Below are 13456 nucleotides of genomic sequence, written 5' to 3' on the forward strand. Positions count from 1 at the left end.
ACCTTCTGCCCCGATTTTCCTGGTGTTTTGGAATCTAACCCTCTGAAACCGTAAACCAGAAAAAACCCAAGTTCTGTCAGTTGCCTTGGCCATGATAGCCACGGAAAAGGAACCAATGCATGGCCCTTTTCTGCCGTGCCCTCTGCTCGTGAGGTGTGCAAACACAAACACACAAACACCACATACATGCTGTGTGCTCTTCCACCATGAGGTTCTGCCCAACCCCGTGGGGCCCAGCGGCCATGGACTGAGTCCTCTGAAACAGCTTATGCCAGTGACAAAATATCTTTAACCAAAACAAAATTATTTGATTGTTTGGGTTAAAAGATATGTTTCTATTGAGCTTATTTTGAATGTCTGCACAATTTCAGACAGCCTCCCCCGAATCTCACCAGGTCTAGTTGTGTTCCTATCACGGGCACCTTTAATATCCTTGCGGATGAACTTCCCAGTTTCCTGGCCTCCCAGTTTTCCGTCTTCCCTGAGTTGCCTAGGTCTTAGCACAGTCATCAGAGAATACTGTCGACTTTTGGGTGTACAGTTGGAAGCGTTGTTTCACATCCACAGCTTCCTGCCTTTGTAGCTCATTCCCTTCGAAACTGCGCCCACCATTCTCTCCACCAGGACCTCCACACCCAGCACTGTTCTTCAACTTACATGCCTCCAGCTCTTAACCTCGTGTCTCCATTTGCAGGGGAATTGTGTGTACCTTCGTGTTTGTGCCTTTGTGTGTGTGTGTTGGATGCGTGTGTTTGTGAATGTGCATGTCTCCATGTGCATGTGTGTGTATGTGTTGTATGCAGGTGTGTGTGTATGTTTATCTTTGTGTGTGCATGTGTTTGTGTTTGTACATGTGTGTGTTCATGTGGAGTATGTATGCGAGTTAGTGTTTTTGCAGGCCTGTGTGTATGTATGTGTGTGTGTATGTGTCTGTGTGTATACATGTATTTGGGTGTGCACGAATGTGACTGTGTGTGTTTGTATATACTGTGTGCTTGTGTTTGTGACTTTTGTGTGTATAGGAGGTCATGTGTATATATGTGTATGTGTGCATATGTATGTATGGTGTTTATATGTGTATTTGTATGTGTGTATATGTATTTAAATGTGGGTGTGTATGTTTGTGTGTGTTTATGTATATGTGTATGAGTGTCTATATGTATATGTGTGTTGTATGTGCGTATATGTATATGTGTGATATGTTTGTAGGCTTGTATGTGTGTGTATGTATGCTTGTATGTGTGTGGCTGGGGGTTTTTGTTACTGCCTGTCACCCTTGTCCCAGTGTTAGAGTTCCCCAAGGCTTAGCCTTTGGAATGACCTTTTCTTCATGGACATTTGGTCTCTAGGTCAACGTTATTCAGAGTACACCCCCAAGAACATGCAGCTGACCTCAGCTGAGAGCGTTAGGAATTCTTGTTCTAGGCCCTCCGTTCAGACTGTCGGTCACTCCTGATCAGCTCCCCTCTGCACATGACCTGGCCTCTTGCCCTGCACCCCTGCTTTAGTTATGCCCACTCTTCAAACATGCCTTGTGTGCCTCCACCTGACTGCTGACACCTCCACTGCCTGTGTATGCCCCTCTCCTAGTCATATGCGAGGCCCAACTCATGCTCTTTTTTTTTTTTCCATGTCTTTACTGTCCATCCATGTCACTGCTTGTCCACGACATCTGACTGCCTGGCAGAGGGCACATCATTTGTACAGTTATTTATCGGCCAGCGTTCTTTCAGACTTGAGCATCTGCTCCATGGGGCAAGGGTCCAGTTTTTTCACTGCTCTCTCTAGTGTCTAAACAGAGCCTGCTGCTCAGTACGCTGAGTGAAGGGGTGAATGAACATTACTGAGAAGCAGCAGCAGATGCCACGATTCATCATGAACCTCGAAAGTGTGTATGTGAAAATCAGCCTCGTGTTGCTTATCTTGAAGAAATGACATAGCGATGCCAGATGGAGCCTGTCTGTTTTCCTCTGACCAAAATGACGTGTTTTTCTAATGAAATAAACTCTTTATTTTGGAAGGAAAGATTCCATACTCCATACACTGTGTGTGTGAGGTACTTAATCCAGCCCTTTGACTGGTGGTTTTAGCCACATTAGGAAGGGATGGAAGCATCATTGCCAAAGCTCTTCCTCACCCTCTTCTGCCTCCGGAGGGGGGCTGTTCAGAGCTTATGCCCTTCCTCGTCTCCTTCCACCCCCCGCAAGTCAAACAGTTCCGCCCTGAGCATCCCTGCTTGAGTGGCCGGGCATCTTCCCTCGATCCTGATCCTCCGCCTTGTGCATCTCTCTCAAGGGCAGCGCTTCCTTTGTATGCTTTCCTGATGATGTCGTACGATTCCGCAACATTTGTGGAGATGATTCCGGGGGCACATCTGAAGGGGAAAGAGATCTGTGTCTTCTGGGCGAGCTCTGACATCGTCCCATGTCACTGTGCAAGCTCTCGGCTCACAGGTCCAGCTCCCCGCCAGTCACTGTTGGGGTTCTGCTTACTGTTTCATTTCTGATGCTGTTTCTCAGGAGTGTGCATTTGGGGTAAATCAAAAGCTATTTTTAATAATGGCTAGAACTGCTTGATATGTCTTCCTCTTTTCTGTGTCTTGTTCTGACAAGATGTGGATTTAATTAATAATGATGAATTATGACATTGCTTCTTTGGGGATAGGGCTTTGAGAATTGTAAATGGATAATCTGAAGTAAGATTTTCTGGAAATATGGTCTACTGACTGGCCTGGTGACTGTGTAGGTTCAGTGTATTAGGCACATGATGATAGTGTTCACCTTAGACTTTGTTGGTTGGAATGATTATGCTAAATGTTAACATTTAATAACGGAAAAGCGACTCTTCTTTTGAGTAACCTGATTAGCTTTGTGGTTGAATGCAGAATATAATCACAGTGCTTGGATGTTTCCGTGCACGTCTCCATGGTAGCATCTTGTCTGTGTCTTGCTGTGGTGGTGATGTTTGGAACACATCCTGTATCTTTGTGTTTGTAAGTACTCAATCTCGGAGGAAGCCAGAAGGCAGCCAGATACAGGTTTAAATTCAGGCAAGGTCGGTTGCCAACATTCTTGGAAGCCGTGACACCAGCACCATCTGTACTGGGTGAGACCAGAGCCGAAGAGAACGCTTCAGAGATGGTTCAAACTCAGCGTTATTACTAATGGTGGAAACCGTGTATCTTTTCATTTTTATTCCAGCCTGGCCGCTTCCTGTCGCTGTCTTCTTATGCGTGTCTTTGGTTTTGTCTTCTGCTTGCTGTTTTCTTTCCCCCCACTTTTCTAGAGACAGTAAGGGACTGGAGTGGAAGAGGAGGAAATGGAGGAGACAGTCCCTAGACTTACTTCTTGTTCCCTAACTTCATTCTACTCAGTTTTGCTCACAATTTTTAACCCAAGACAGTTATCACAAAAAGGAAAAGGATTAAAACTCTTTCATCAGCAAATATTATTAGTGGAAAATATGTTTCTGAGTTAGATGGCAACATTTGGAGACCTTTGCTCCTGATGATTTCTAAACAATAGACACCCGCACCCAAGGTACCTTATACTCTTTGTAGGGAAAGCTTAAAAGGCAAACTGAGGAAGAAGATGGACTCTGAGTAGAAGGTAGGCAGCTTTAGCTCAGATACTGTACATCGTCTCTTCTGTATTTAATGATTTTAGAGTTTTCTTCTGATGACAAAAGTATTTTCATTAAAAAAGGTTTCTTTTTTCTAAAGTATTTTTCAAATGATCATCTATGGTTATAATAAATAAGATAAATATGATAAATAAAAATAAGGGTCTCTAAAAGGTCAAAGTCTGAGCTAAGAGTATTACAGAATAGTTTAAAGATTTGATAAATATTGGTATAGAATTGTGAAAGTAAACGAAGATGAAAACTGAAGGCGTGGTGGATTGATTTGTCTGAGAAGAAATGAAAGGACTTTTAAAAGATGCCTCTCTCTTTTCCCTGTTTCTCCTTCCCCTTCTCTCTTTACCTTTAACCCCCCCCCCCCCCCGTTTCCTCTTTCTCTGGAGAGGGAGGAGAGAGGGGGATGGGGGAACAGGAGCAAGCCACTGTCCTCTTAACTGAGTGTCATGTAACTTAGTTTAATTCACTCTTGACATCTTGTTTGTCAGATTCAAGTGATCGAGAATGACAGGGCCACCAGAGGCGGACAAGTCTACACTACCAACACCAGAGGCCAGGTGCCTCCCCTGGTCACCACGGACTGCGTGATTCAAGACCAAGGTATTGATTTTCAGTGACTTTTTATTTTATTTTGGTTTTACAATTTCTCACTGGTTTAAAAACAAATACCCTGACTCCATTCATCAATACTATTATTGATGTACAACCTCATTATAGCTGAGAATAGACCAATTCCCTATTAGTCGCTCAAGAACACAAAGGTTGCCGCCAACAGTTACATTCTCTGATGTAGTACTCCAGAGAATTTCAAGTGATATAGAATACAGTGTATCTGTTGAAGAAAATTTCCAATTTTGATTTATAGTTTAAGGTAATCCGTCCCCTACGTGGGCTGGATTTGTGCACCATGCTGGGCGTTGTGAGCAGAACAGTGGGGCTAAGCTCTGTCAGTCAGCTCACCTGCTGTCGCCTGAGGAGACTGTTTCATCAGGTCTCTTGACACTCTGGTTCTTGGTTCCCCGCCTTTACACCAGGATAAGGGGAAAATGAGCCCCGTGCTTGCTCTCATTTTAATCTGCCTCTCAAGCCCCACCCAGATTATTTTCCTGTTGTCCCTGGCAAGTCAAAATGTGACCCAATGAGCTCAGAGTGGCAGTTCAGTGGTAGAGCTGTGCCCGGCGTACCTGAGGCCCTGGGTTTGATCCTCAGCACCAAAATCAAAACAAGAGTGGCTTGGTGAAGTCAGAATATACCATTTTAATGGCCATGTACTCTACGTACTCTACCCTGGAAGTATGACGTCACGCAGAGTCATTGAGCCATCCGGGACCCAGTCACCTCCTCATATTATCACATTAATATTAAACTGAGTCATTTCATTTACTGTTCTAGACTGGTTTCCTTTGCTCCTCATGACTTACACAGTCATCAGAAGTGTGTCGTGAGTTCATGTTTGCACAGTGTGATGACGTGCTGTGCGATACTTTTCCTCCTCTTGTGGGTATACAGGTGCGACAGTGTCACTCCAGACTCTTAGTTCTGCATGAGCATTTTTTTTACATGCATTGGTTTTATTTAATACTCTAAGTATTGAGGTATTGGAGCTCTTTTCAGACCTCTTCAGGGTCTCAATCTGGATTGCTGAGCCAAGTGGTCACACTGGTCTGGCAGCAGCATCAGGTACAGGTGGCCATACACCCTTTTCTTGATGAGCCTTCCTCATTTCAGAGCTGGGACCATGGATTCTCTGTTTTTAATCCTTCCTCAGTCTTTTTTAAGTGTGTTTTTTTCACTCTCTCTCTTTCTTCTTTGTGTGCAGGTGCATGGGTGTACATGCATATGTATGTGTATGTTTATATGCATGTGTATGTGTATGTGTATATATGTCGCAGGGCCCTGGGCTTAGTTAGTCCTTGTTCACCTTTCCTTTGGCCATGGTTATCACTGTAGTGATTTAGCCTACTTCTATGTACCATCTCTGTTCAGAGCTCCTAAAGGTACACAGCCAGTCTGGACTCCAACTCCCATCTAACCATGTACTCAGACTTGTTCCGTGACTGACTGCCTAATACATTTCCCAAAATGGACAATGTTCTAACCCAATTCTGATCTCTTCCCATACACCCCTTAAAAACGGGTCCCTTCCCTATTCTTTGCAGCCTTTCAGTTTTCAGTGATGGCAGTTTTAAATTCTTCTTGTTCCTCAGACTCCCACATCTGTTTACCACACACATCATTCCTGCAAACATTTATGCCACTGTATCGACACGTGCCCAGACTCTTTCTATCACTCCATGCTCTGTCTCTATGGGGCTGGTCTGAGCCACACCTGTTGCTCATGTGGCCCCTGCAGCAGCCTCCTCCTGAGCCTCCCTGGCTCTGCCCCTCCTATTACGGCCATTCTCCACACCACAGCAGTCGAGACCAAGTCAGGTCATGACGCTCCTCTACCCAACCCCAGCCGTGATGCTCCATTTCATTTGTAAAACCTTGAGGGCTTACTGAGCTTTGAGAGTTTACAGGATCTGACTCTGTACCTCCTCTGAGCTCAGCCTCAGCTGCTGGGCCCCAAGAAGACTCCAGTCTAAACAGCTCTTGTCTTCCTCTGCTAGGCTTCCTGTGTAAATCCACCTAAGTGAATTCCTTGTCTCCATTGAGTCTTTGCTCAAATGTTATCTTTCTATTGAGGCTGACCCTGCAAGTATTTAAAATTTCAATCAGCCTCTTACTCTCTGGGACTCCTTAAGCAAAGAGGCATCTTTCCCCCAGCATTTATCACATTCTAATGTCCTAGATAGTGGACTCATGCTTTTTGTTTCCATTATCCATGACCCGTTGATGATATAGTCTACAGAAATCTTAGGACAGTGCCTAAAATGAAGTGGACCGTCAATAAACATCATTTGATCATATTCTCTGGTCCTAATAGATTATAATTCTAAATCATATTTTAGATCATATGATAGTTAAGGACTGTAATACTAGTTCCCCAGGAGGATGGGGCAAGAGGATTTAAAGTTCAAGGCTTGTCTGGTCTACAGTAAATTCAAGGCCAACCTGGGCAGTTTAGTAATACTGTGTCAAAATAAAACTGAAAAGGATAGGGGTGTATGTAACTCATCAGTAGAACGCTTTTCTAGCTTGTGAGGCCCTAGGTTCTATCCCTAGGACCAGTGAAAAAAAGTATAAACCTAGGACAGTGCCTAAAATGTAGTGGACAGTCAATAAATGTTTTATTTTATTAACCCTTTGAGAACTTCATACATGCATACAATGTATTTTGATCACATTCACCCCCTTCTCTTCTCAGATCCATCCTCTCCTCTGTAACCCCTCCCAAATTCCTGTCCTTAAAGAAAAAAGCAAATGACCTAGTCCAACTTGTGCTGCCATAATGGGTATAGGGTCATCCACTAGAGTGTGATAGACCTACCAGGGGCCACACCCTTAAAGAAAACTGACTCTTCCTTCCCAACAAGCTGTTAAGGGTAGGGGCTTGAGAATCCCTTTGTTCTCCATGCTAGAATGTTGAGTGGGTTGATCTTGTGCAGGTCATATACAGACAGCGAGCACTGTTGTGAGTCCATGAATGTTGTAGTCATCAATGCACGAGTCCAGGTTCACTTAGATCCTCCCAACCAAATTTGACTCTTACAATACTTCTGCTCCCTCTTCTGCAATATCCCCGAGCCTTGGGCTGGGGCACAGGTGTGATATAGTTGTGCTATTTGTGGCTGAGCAATCAATCACTTATTCTCTGCGCTTTGAACAGTTGTGAGCATTCTCTCTCCCCACCGGTGGTACCTTCCTAGTTCCCCGTGTTCTAAAAGGTACCCCAAGTTAAGCAAACAATCTGAAGATTCAGCACTAGGACCCATATGTGAGGAGAACATGTGATGTTTTTTCCTGGATCTGGGTCACCCGACTCAGTATGTTTCCCAGTTACATCCATTTATCTGCAAATTTCATGATTTAATTTTTTATGGCTGAATGAAATTGTGCTGTGTATAGGTATCACATTTTCACTGTCCATTCATCAGTTGATGGACATTCAAGCTGTTTGTGTTCTGGCTATTGTGAATAGAGCAGCTATGAACATAGATCACACATCCCTGCAGTAGGGTAGAGTCATCTGGGTATACACCCAGGAGTGGGGTAGCGGGGTTAAGGAACAGCCACACCGAGTTCCATAGTAGCTGTGCCAACGTGGACTCTCACCATCAGTGCCAGGGTTCGCCATTCCCCGTACCCTCAGAATCTGTGGTTGTGTGTTTTCTTGATCTTAGCCATTCTGACTGAATTACGATGAAGCCTCAAAGTAGTTTTAATTTGCATTTTCCTGATGGCTGAGGATGGTGAATACTTGTAAAAATACTTCTCAGCCATTTGTATTTCTTCTTCTGAGAAATCTCTGTTCAGTTCCTTAGCCCACTTTTTAATATGGTGGGTTGCTTTCTTGGTGTTTAGTTTTTTGAGTTCTCGTCTGTTATAGATGCTAATCCTCTGTCAGACGTGTAGCTGGCAAAGTTTTTTCCCCATCTGTAGGCTGCTTCCTCTTCAGCTGACTAACAGTTTCCTTTGCTGCACAGAACTTTTTAATTCCATGAAGGTGTACTTGTTGGTCACTGGTCCTATTTCCTGGGTGACTGGCGTTCTATTCAGAAAGTCCTCACCTGAGCCTAAGTCCTGACGTGTCCTCCCTGCTCTTCCTCACCTGAGCCTAAGTCCTGATGTGTCCTCCCTGTTCTTCCTCACCTGAGCCTAAGTCCTGATGTGTCCTCCCTGCTTTTCCTCACCTGAGCCTAAGTCCTGAAGTATACTCCCCGTTCTTGCTTACCTGAGCCTAAGTCCTGAAGTGTACTCCCCGTTCTTGCTTACCTGAGCCTAAGTCCTGAAGTGTACTCCCCATTCTTGCTTACCTGAGCCTAAGTCCTGAAGTGTCCTCATTCTTTATTCTGGGTGTTCTAGAGTTTTGGGCCCACTGTGGAGATCTTTGATGTGTTAGAAACTGATTTGTATTCAGGTGAAAAAGTAAGATCCTCCTACATGTAGATTTTCAGTTTGCCCGCACAATTGTTAATGATGATGTTTCTGTTCGGTTCCTAGCACCCATGTTAGGCAGCTCACAGCAGCCTGTAGCTCTGGCTCCTGGAGATCTAGTGCCCTCTTCTGGCCTCCGTAGACACCTGCACACAAGTGCTTACCTAACCTCTTACCCCTCCCCAATCAGACAGACACTACCATAAATAAAACTAAAAATAAATCTTATAAAAAAGAATGATGGTGAGCCTAAACCGTATTCTTTCATGCCTTCATGTCTCAAGTCTGTATTTGGACTACATTAAAATGCAGCTGATGGAAAATGATAGTAGTAATAAAACACTTATTTCATATCTCTCTAGTAAAATTCAGCTTGTCTTATGTAGGTTACAGAATTTTACAATACTATACTTTTTCAGAAACAAAGAAAAATTTGTGGATAAGAATGGATTGTTTAGATGTACTCTCGTTTAAGTACCTTAGGCCGGATATTTATTCTAACCACGTTTTGTCTGCTGTGACTTGGAATGATTCAGGCCACTCGAGCCCCCGGTACATTCGCTGCACCACATACTGCTTCCCGTGCACGTCAGACATGGCTAAGCAAGCTCAGATCCCACTAGCTGCTGTCATCAAACCCTTTGCTGACATTCCGTCAAACGAGGTAAGAATGATTAAAAAAAATGATTCAGTAATCTACCTACTCCAAAATATGTCTTGTCGGTTTTTACTGTACATTATTCCATACTCCAGGAAACTGGAATAAACGTATACAATTTAAAAACAGCTAGTCATTCAATGCCTCTGTAAGTCAGAATCTCATAAGCAATATTATTCAATGCCCTGGGTCCTAATCAGAATCGTCTGAGTCATGTTTTGACCTACTGTAATAGTGCACACAAAAAGTGTTGCCTAGGAGAATGTTGTGTAGTGGCAAACCACGTGACTAGCATGGAGGCCTTCTGCCCATTTCAGGGCCTGCCATTGAGGTGTTTTGTTGGGAGAAGTCCTTGACCTTAATACATCTGCTTTAATAATTACTGGGCCAAAGTGTTCGCAAACTAAATATTAGAAACACGAGGTAGATAAATCTATGTGTATTTGTTTATAGGAATATGCCTAATATATAGTTCAGTATTAAAAACAAATAGACAAGTGATTCACATTTAAAATGTGTGATTAGAGGTGGCTGTTACTCTTGATCAAGTATTAGGCTGCTGAAGTATTTGGTCAAGATATCCAGACTGCCGCAATTCTGTTCCTCTTGCAGCCATTCTTTCTATAATGATCCTTAGTGACAGCTACTCAAATGCACAGAGAGAGAGGCCTGTAGCAGAGAAAATCTTCAGTGAGGCTGTGATATGACCCATCCCAGGAGTGCAGCCTTATGCTGAGCCATTGGATTCCTTTGGTTGTGCTAAAAGTTGAGTCCCCACTCCCCTTGCCAAAGATCCTCAGTCTTAGGTCTAGGGATCCTTAGAGGGAGGCTGGTCTACTATAAGTAGTAGCGTCTAATTGGGGGTGGGGAAGATCCTCTGTTGGAGAGAACAGATTTGTTTCCTTTCCAAGGATGTGGAGGAGGGGAGGAGGGAGGAAGAAAGATGGCACCCATGCATACAATGGCCTTCATACGCTGCAGGATCTCTTCTCTGGAGAATGGACTGAACTGAGTAGAGTGGGTCAGGGGGAGGCCTGGAACTAGTCTTTGAACTCTGGAAACCACATGTCCTGGATTCAGTGTCAGCTCAGGAAGCACATTCAGCAATTGTGCTCTCTTGTATCCCAGTCTCAACAATGGTACACAAGGCTTTCACACTTAAATTATTTTATATTTAACCTTTGTGTTTGGCCTTTGTGTAAGTACTCACAGGGTAAGAAGAGGATGTTGGATCTCCTAGGATAACAGTTACAGATGGCTGTGTGCTGCTATAAGGGCGGGGAATAGAACCCTGATCTTCTGCAAGAACAGTTAGTGCTTTAACCACTGAGCCACCTCCCCAACCCCATCAAAACTCTTTTAAATAGTCAAAATACTTAAGGAGGATAAGATAATTAAGCCAGCATGTATTGATAAAGAGATCCTGTGGTGCACGACGTGTGTATCTTAATTAAAGTGCTGTACTTATTGCCAACGTTTTATTGAAGGGGCAAAAGGGAAGGGGGAAATGGTGTAACTATATTATAATGTCAAAAATATTTTAAGTGTTGAACATACAGAAAATTTAAAATAATTTCATGTCATCATCTAAATACTCTTAATGTTTGTTATTTTGTCACATATCTTCATTTTTATTTGTGTTTTTTTGGAAGCATCTTAAGGATAGTTGTAAATGTCAGCATACTTCACTTGTGCACACATTATTAACCAATGTCCAATATCTGCTTACTGAGACAGAATTCATCTATGATAAGAATGTATAGCCGGGCGGTGGTGGCACACGCCTTTAATCACAGCACTCGGGAGGCAGGGACAGGTGGATCTTTGTGAGTTCGAGGCCAGCCTGGGCTCCATAGTGAGTTCCAGGAAAAGGCTCAAAGCTACACAGAGAAACCCTGTCTCGGAAGAAAAAAAAAAGAATGTACACCCTTTTGTAGTCTGGCAATCAACCCCAAGGTCTCATGCTTGAATAATGCGTGTCTTCAAGTCACTGTGGGTTACATTTGAACCGGTCTATATACCTGTGTGACCTTGATGCCTATCAAAATCCAAACTATCACAGTTACTCTAGAGAAGTGCCCCCTGCTCCCCAGCCATTCCCACCCTTCACACAGCCTCCCTTCCTGGTACTCACTGTTCTGATTTTTTTCTGTGACAGATTTGTAGTACTCTTCTAGAGCCTTATTTGGCTAAAATGACAGAGGATAGAAAAAGCTCCTGTGAAATTTGGAATGGTACACTTACTAGTTTGAAAAGGGTACACTTACTAGTATGCCATTCATCTACACATGACTTATCATTAATCATATAAATGTCAATATTTGTTATGATTTTTTTAGAGAATTAACACATCCTGGGTATATGTACTTTCTCCTTTACTGAGATCCAGTCCTCTTTCCTCCCTTCTTCTCTAGGGGCAAACACAAACACACTGGATGGTTTCCTCACCTTATGACAATGTGTAGCATTCTTCTTCACTTAACTGAGATGATGACATTTGAGTAAATGTGGACATTCACAGTGGGCTGCTTCCCCACCACTTTTTTCCAAACTGCCCTCACCCATTCTTGGAGATTCCTCTTACAATTAAAATATACACACACCAGCACGCACGTATTCATCCTGTAAGGAAATCAAAATGACTGTATCAATGCTGGCGCAGCTGCACCCTGCTCTCCACTCCTTTGCTGTCTGTTAGTGTGTCTTGCACTTGTCCCGTGCTGCTGTTCATAGAGCTGTGTCATCCTTGACAGCGGGGAGGCGTACATGTAATAAGACAAGCATCATTACCACTGTGTGTATCAGGGTGAGGCTCACACTGAGTTTGGAAGCACAGAGCTTTCGGAGTCCCAAAGCTGAGGAGCTGTGTTCCCGTAAATGTGCCTGGAAGAACCGTGGATTCACTCCTCCTCGGGGTGGGGTTGCTGCAGGTGTACTTTCTCTGCCTTGCCTCTGAGATCTGTAACTTTCATAATCAGGGGAAGATGAGGTTATATCTTAAAAGCAACCCCCAGAATATGTAAAATAAGAAAGTATTCTAGGCAGAAGGTCTGTTGCATATCAAAATCGTGGATGTGGGATTTAGGCTCCCAATAGTATCGTTTTTGGGTATACTGGGCTCATTGTCATGAATTTGCCCAATTTTTAACTGGGCACAAGCAAAAATTATTCTTCGTCTCCCAAGAAAGCTACCTTGGCTCCAATATCCCTGGAAGGGGGCTAGGCTCAGTCAGAAAGGTGCCAACTTCATAGGCAATGAAGACTTCAGCTTTGATCCCAATCCCCAAGTAAAAGCTGGGCACAGCAGCACATACTTGTCGCTCTAGCACTGGGACAAAGAGAGACAGGTGGTCCTAGGAGATTGATGGACAGCCAGTCTAGCTGATTAGTGAGCTCTAGGTTCAGTAAGAGACCCTGTTCCCCAAAATTAGTCAGACAGCAATAGAGAAAGACACTCAACATTGACCTCTACACATGTACACACATATGCATATACTCCCATACACATACCTACACCATACACAGACATGTGCTCACCCAGAGAGACAGCATACCTGTGTTTGGAACAGAATAAAACTCAACTGTTGTTTGCTGATGACACAACTCCTTAGCCATCTTATTATATGTTTGTTTCTATAGGTTTTTGTTGTTTTGAGACAAGGGTCTCCTCATATAGGCTGGCCTCCCTCTCACTATGTAGCCAAGGATGACCTTGAACTCCTGTCTCCACCTCCCGAGGGAGAAATGTGGTATGGGGCTGGAAGCTAGGAGCTCCATGCACACAGGGAGCTCCATGCACACAGCTCTGCCCACTGAAACACACTCCTCGCCCCCAACCTTCCTGTTATGCTAGTACTAATAATGTCATTATTTATAATGTGTTTCTAAAAATTAAACCTGATATTTAAGGAGATTTGGGGTGTTGTTGGGGAAAAAAAACTCTTTCAGCCATTAATCCACGCCTTCCGCCCAAATCATACAGACATTTTTATCGAGACTGAATATATGCTTCCTGAGTTTAAGAGTCAATAGTTTTAACCGAATGCTATCTACCCTCAAGCCTGAAATGTCCCTTTGTGCCAACTTAAGCTTCAGGAACATCTCCGAGCTTTCCAAAGCCAG

General features: G+C 43.6%; 1 protein-coding gene across 5 annotated transcripts in view; it reads left to right on the plus strand.

The window, feature by feature from the left end:
• Positions 1-13456, plus strand: part of Sec24d (SEC24 homolog D, COPII coat complex component) — a 98459-nt gene that overhangs the window by 23873 nt on the left and 61130 nt on the right. For all 5 annotated transcript variants that reach the window (XM_052731088.1, XM_052731085.1, XM_052731086.1 and 2 more), the window contains 2 exons: positions 4125-4236; positions 9213-9340. In XM_052731088.1, the coding sequence (XP_052587048.1) occupies positions 4125-4236; positions 9213-9340 (240 nt within the window). The remainder of the gene's footprint in view (positions 1-4124; positions 4237-9212; positions 9341-13456) is intronic.

Source organism: Peromyscus californicus, unplaced genomic scaffold (assembly GCF_007827085.1).
Source record: "Peromyscus californicus insignis strain IS unplaced genomic scaffold, ASM782708v3 Scaffold_9__1_contigs__length_137607984, whole genome shotgun sequence".
Lineage (NCBI taxonomy): Eukaryota > Metazoa > Chordata > Mammalia > Rodentia > Cricetidae > Peromyscus > Peromyscus californicus.